This window comes from Hyla sarda, chromosome 5 (genome assembly GCF_029499605.1).
Source record: "Hyla sarda isolate aHylSar1 chromosome 5, aHylSar1.hap1, whole genome shotgun sequence".
Taxonomy (NCBI): domain Eukaryota; kingdom Metazoa; phylum Chordata; class Amphibia; order Anura; family Hylidae; genus Hyla; species Hyla sarda.
Window position 1 is genome coordinate 213,728,187 of NC_079193.1, and position 6,806 is coordinate 213,734,992.

The 6,806-nt window shown below is 47.4% G+C and overlaps 1 protein-coding gene across 4 annotated transcripts in view; it reads right to left on the minus strand.

Annotated features, from left to right (window-relative positions):
* The window catches only part of RPP40 (ribonuclease P/MRP subunit p40), a 64,177-nt gene extending 57,757 nt beyond the window's left edge, over nt 1-6,420 (minus strand). The window contains exon 1 of one of the 4 annotated variants that reach the window (XM_056521079.1): nt 6,329-6,420. In XM_056521079.1, coding sequence (XP_056377054.1) covers nt 6,329-6,370 — 42 coding nt within the window. In that variant the 5' untranslated portion in view covers nt 6,371-6,420. Of the gene's footprint in view, nt 1-5,542; nt 5,777-6,328 lie in introns of those variants that run through there. The other 3 variants (XM_056521081.1, XM_056521078.1, XM_056521080.1) reach the window with 3 other exon arrangements.
* Nucleotides 6,421-6,806: the final 386 nt, after the last annotated feature.

Sequence of the window (6,806 nt, forward strand, 5' to 3'; positions counted from 1 at the left end):
GGAGGGGGGGGGTCATCAGACCCCCCATGTTGGCGATCGTGGCAAATCCAGGTCATACGGGTCTATGGTGACCCGGTAAATCAGGGGGATCAGGGTTGTCTAAGACACCTACGATCCCCCTGAAAGGATAGTAGTGAGTATGCCCGGGCCTCAAATATAAACAAAATAAACTCATACATACCTTCCTACGAGCCCCCGTTGGTCCGGCACAGGCCTCACGGTCGGGCAGTGCTGAGGTCATTCCACTTCCTGGGGACTGGGACGCCGCAGAGCCGTCGGCGTATCACCGGTCGTAGCGATGTCCCGCCCCAGTCGGTGATAGGCTGAGCCCACTGTCATGTAAGAAGCCGGCCAGAGCTCCTTACATGACAGTGGGCTCAGCCTATCACAGGCCGGAGCGGGACAACACTACGACCGGTGATACGCCTACGGCTCTGCGGCGTCCCCGTCCCCAGGAAGTGGAATGACGTCAGCACTGCCGGACCGTGAGGCCTGTGCCGGACCAACGGGGGTTCGTAGAAAGGTATGTACGAGTTTATTTTGTTTATATTTGAGGCCCGGGCATATATAAATGTTTACCACTGCAGTTGTCCTTTAACTTTCGGTTTCCCCGTTCTGCCCACCCACAATAGGCGGGGCAGAAGGGGGAAACGACAGAGGACTGGTGACTTACCCATCCATGGCGGCGGAGGCGTCGATCGACGGTGGAGATCAGCGGGCGGAGATGGCATGAGGCTGGCTCCCAGGATCCTACGGAAGCCGGTGGGTTTTCTTAGCAATATCTGGAGGGCTACAGTTTAAGCCCACTATACAGCTTCTACAACTGCTTCAGACAGCTGTTTGGGCATGTTGGGATTTGTAGTTTTGCAACAGCTGGAAGGTCACAGTTTGGAGATCACTGTATAGTCATCTCAAACTGTTGCCCTCCAGATGTTGCAATACTGCAAATACCAGCATGCCCAGACAGCAAACAGCTGTCTCGGCATGCTGGGAGTTGTAGTTGCGTACCTCCAGCTGTTGGAAACTACATCTTCCAGCACGCCCTTCGGCGATCAGTACATGCTGGGAGTTGTAGTGTTGCAACAGCTGGAGGCACACTGGTCGGAAAATACTGAGTTACGTAACAGAATCTAACTGAACCAGTGTGCCTCCAGCTGTTGCAAAGTACAACTCCCAGCATGCACGGTCTGCCAGTACATGCTGGGAATTGTAGTTTTGAAACAGCTGGAGGTTTGCCCCCCCCCTCCCCCCATGTGAATGTACAGGGTACATTCACACGGGCAGGTTTACAGTAAGTTTCTTGAAGTTTGAGCTGCAGCTAATTTTTCCCCGCAGCGCAAACTCCTAGCGGGAAACTCCCCATAAACCGCTGCCAGTGTTTATGTACCCTAAAAATTCCAAAACTGAGCCTCCAGCTGTTGCAAAACAACAACTCCCAGCATTTACGGACAGCCACTGACTGTCCAGGCATGCTGGAAGTTTAGCAACAGCTGGAGGCACAAGGTTTGGGGATCACTGGCGTAGAATACCCCTATGTAATCCCTAATGTAGTCCTCAAATGCGCATGGCACTCTCTCACTTCAGAGCCCTATCGTATTTCAAGGAAATAGTTTAGGGCCACGTATGGGGTATTTCCTTACTCGGGAGAAATTGCACTACAAATTTTGGGGGGCTTTTTCTCCTTTTACCCCTTATGAACAGGAAGAGTTGGGGGCTACACCAGCCTGTTAGTGTAAAAAAAAAAAATTTTTTATAAAAAAGGTAACCAGATATCTTTTATGCTAGATTGCTGATAGCAAGAAGGTGGATATCTCCTAGGCCCCCGGATGTTAGAGCTTGGTCAGAAATATCCACGTATTTTGAAAAATATGCAAATGAAAAGGACTGGGAGGGAAAGATAGGAGAGGTTTAGCATTTTACATTTCATGAAAAAAAAATTCTTATTTTCTTCACTCTATACTGCAGCAAGGGGGGGGGGGGTTAAATTCTTGTTTTGTTAATCTGAATTAATAACAAATATGGGAGAAAAAAAAATATATAAAAAGGGATGCAGGGGACAGAAGAGAGCCTAAAGGGCTGATAGATAAACTGGTAGTGACGGATTTTGCCTCTCCAGGAAACGGCAAACCTCAGGAACTGCTGAGATTCCCTGTGAATTGGAAGATTGTATTAGGAGTCTTTCAAAATCTATAGTCGCCATTACTGAATTTTCCTTTATTAGAGCTACCGCTCATTTCACAGTTTCCATTTTGAATTTTCTGTACTTCACAAATGTGTTCAGGGGTTTCAGGTTTATTATAGTTCTGAATTTTCCATTGGGCTTTTTTAATAAGAACAGGCGAGAGTAATGTCACTGTTTGAGTTGACATGAGGGAATCTCAACAACCGCGCCCAACGTCAATAAATCCTGAACACCCTGAAGAATATGTGAAGACTGATTTGAGGTTAGAGTCAATACAAACTTTTGAAAAGGAGGGGAGGTCAATTCTACTAGGTAACCCTCCTGTATAGTTTTCACAATAAAGGGATTGGGAATTAACCCCTTAAGGACACATGACGTACTGGAACGTCATGTGTGCGGTCGGGCCCGGCCTCTAACAACGGCCGGGACCCGTGGCTACTAGCGCGCGGCATTGATCGCTGTGCCGCGCGCTATTAACCCTTTAGACGTGGCGTTCAAAGTTGAACGCCGCGTCTAAAGTGAAACTGAAAGCATGCCGGTTAGCTCAGTGGGAGGCTTCTTACATGACGGACGGCTTCTTACATGACAGTGCGCTCAACCTATCACTGGCCGAGGCGGAACATCGCTGCGGCCGATGATAGGTTGATTGCTCTCCGACGTTCCCTTCCCCAAGTAGCAGGTCCGGGCGGGGGGTGTTAAGGTGAGTTAAAGGGGTATTCCAGGTAAAAACTTTATTTTTTTAGATCAACTGGCTCCAGAAAGTTAAACAGGTTTGTAAATTACTTCTATTAAAAAATCTTAATCCTTCCAATAATTATCAGCTACTGAAGTTGAGTTGTTCTGATCTGTCCGGAAACAGTGCTCTCTTGCTTGTCTCGGGAACTGCACAGAGTAGAAGAGGTTTGCTATGGGGATTTGCTTCTACTCTGGACAGCTCCTGAGACACGTGTCATCAGAGAGCACTTAGACAGAAAACAACAACTCAACTTCAGCAGCTCATTGAAAGGATTAAGATGTTTTAATAGAATTTACAAATCTGTTTAACTTTCTGGAGCCAGTTGATATATATATAAAAAAAAGTTTTTTCCTGGATAGCCCCTTTAAAATTTATTTTGTTTATCTTTTGCAGCCCGGGCATAGGGATACAGTGTACAGTATAGAGTGTCAGCTCCGGCGGCCCGCAACAAACAGGAGGACCAGGAGGGCAGCGCTTGCGGGTTATATGCGAGTAGTTCCCTGATGGAGAAAGCGCAGTGCTTGGCTTTTAATTAATTTGGGGGGGGGGGGGCAGAACAACGCTAGCGGGTCACATATGATTAGTTCCCCGATGTGGGGACAGCTCAGCGCTGGGTTGATAATTCATTCATTCCCAAGGGAGGAGGGGCCCAACCGGTATTGCGGTATGGGAAAAAATTCATATCGTGCAGCACAAAAATTTCGGTATTCACCGGTATACCGCCCAGCACTAGTGTGAATGCACCCTTAGTATGCTCCGTTTAACAAGAACGAGGGGAGCATAGCAGTACGGGAGAGGACGGCCATGTGAACTTAGCCTAAACTGCATTGAATAAACAAACACGGGCTGATTGTGAACAGTGTCACTTACGTGTAGTTATGGGCTGCTGTGGTGAACAGTGTCACTTACGTGTAGTTATGGGCTGCTGTGGTGCACAGTGTCACGTGTAGTTATGGGCTGCTGATGGTGAACAGTGTCACATGTAGTTATGGGCTGCTGATGGGGAACAGTGTCACTTACGTGTAGTTATGGGCTGCTGTGGTGCACAGTGTCACTTAAGTGTAGTTATGGGCTGCTGTGGTGCACAGTGTCACGTGTAGTTATGGGCTGCTGATGGTGCACAGTGTCACTTACGTGTAGTTATGGGCTGCTGATGGTGAACAGTGTCACTTACGTGTAGTTATGGGCTGCTGTGGTGCACAGTGTCACGTGTAGTTATGGGCTGCTGATGGTGAACAGTGTCACATGTAGTTATGGGCTGCTGATGGGGAACAGTGTCACTTACGTGTAGTTATGGGCTGCTGTGGTGCACAGTGTCACTTAAGTGTAGTTATGGGCTGCTGTGGTGCACAGTGTCACGTGTAGTTATGGGCTGCTGATGGTGCACAGTGTCACTTACGTGTAGTTATGGGCTGCTGATGGTGAACAGTGTCACTTACGTGTAGTTATGGGCTGCTGTGGTGAACAGTGTCACTTACGTGTAGTAGTCAGTGGTTACTGTGAGGCGCACTAAGTCACGTGACATCACATACAATTATTTAGCGGTGCCGTGAGGTATCCCAGTGCCTCCTAGGGCCATCTAGTTTCCAGCCACTGTCGGGCAGTAACCGCAGCGGACTCCTCACACACATGCACACAGTACTCACGCAGTACTGACACACATGCACACAGTACTCACACACATGCACACAGTACTCACACACAGTACTCGCACACATGCACAGTACTCACACACATGCACACAGTACTCACACACATGCACACAGTACTCACACACATGCACACAGTACTCACACACATGCACACAGTACTCACACACATGCACACAGTACTCACACACATGCACACAGTACTCACACAGTACTCACACACACAGTACTCACACAGTACTCACACACATGCACACAGTACTCACACACAAGCACACAGTACTCACACACAGTACTCACACACATGCACACAGTACTCACACACATGCACACAGTACTCACACACATGCACACAGTACTCACACACATGCACACAGTACTCGCACACAGTACTCACACACATGCACACAGTACTCACACACATGCACACAGTACTCACACACATGCACACAGTACTCACACACATGCACACAGTACTCGCACACAGTACTCACACACATGCACACAGTACTCACACACATGCACACAGTACTCACACACATGCACACAGTACTCACACACATGCACACAGTACTCACACAGTACTCACACACAGTACTCACACACATGCACAGTACTCGCACACAGTACTCACACACATGCACACAGTACTCACACACATGCACACAGTACTCACACACATGCACACAGTACTCACACACATGCACACAGTACTCGCACACAGTACTCACACACAGTACTCACACACATGCACACAGTACTCACACACATGCACACAGTACTCACACACATGCACACAGTACTCGCACACAGTACTCGCACACAGTACTCACACACAGTACTCACACACATGCACACAGTACTCGCACACAGTACTCACACAGTACTCACACACATGCACACAGTACTCACACACATGCACACAGTACTCACACACATGCACACAGTACTCACACACATGCACACAGTACTCACACAGTAGTTGTAGTAATGCGTCTCCACGTGTGAGCTGTGCAGGGACTTCTCTCGCAAGAAGCTGGACTTCTCACATACCAGCAGATGCCGGGGACATGCCTGCAGCGCTGGGAGCATCGCGACACCCAGGTCTACACGGTATACTAACAGGATTCTCTTACTGCAGGTATAATCCTAATCAACCCATTCCCTCATAAACTCTACTGGCAAGGAAGGGGCGGGCGTCACACGACATTTCCTGCACGGCGAGAGCTCGCATGGTGTACCACACTGCCATCTGCTGGCGCAAAATGCATAGTGGAAGCGCTATAGGATTTGTTGGAAGTTTATGATAAAGTCGAGGGAAGAACTGATGTTTCAGTTGAAGCTACCCCAGACCATTTCTGTATAAAAGGTAACCACTATTCCTGTAGGAGTGCACCTGGCAGATGAGACGTGGTACATTGCCCTATAGTCAGACATGTTACCTCAGTGACCTGTCAAATGTCATGATGCTGACAGGCCCATTGAGTTGGGTATCTTAAATTTATAGTACAGTATGAAGTTTGGTTAATATCCTGGACACTTGTGCAGGACTTGGGCTACTTTCACATCACGATTTTGCCATACTGTTTTGCATCAGTTTTTTTTTTTTTTGTAGAACGTATGCCCTAATAACTGCCAAAACTGTATCCCAATGTGTACTCTGAAATGAAACTGCCTATGGTTTTAAAGTGTATGCGGTTTGAATTTAGAGGTACTGTTAGACTGCATTCACATCACGTTTAGACTGGGAAATTTCAATACCTGGAGCTCCATAATCCCAGCCAGACCGGCGCCGACACCCATTCACTTTAATGAGCCGACTCGAGTCAGATAGTGACTCCGGTCGGCTCATTTTTGCCCCCTATCCGGTTTTGTAACCGGACCTAAAACCATAACATACTATGGTTTTAGGTCCGGTCACAAAATCGGATACAGGGCAAAAATGAGCCGACTGGAGTCACTGTCAGTAAAGTAAATAAGAAGCTGCAATAAAGTTCCAATTGTTTTATTGAAATTCCAAGGAAGTAGGTGTGGTTTGCAATGTACAAGAAAGAAACATATCCCAAAAGCCGTATGGCACTCTAGACACATCTGTTCTTCATTGACTTCAATGTAAAAAAAAGTTTTTAAACAGGACACAAAACTGTAGTAGACTGCAGTTTTGTATACGGTAAAAAAAACACCCAAAACCGTACACTACCAAAAACTTACACAACGGGATGCATCTTGTTGTGTAAGT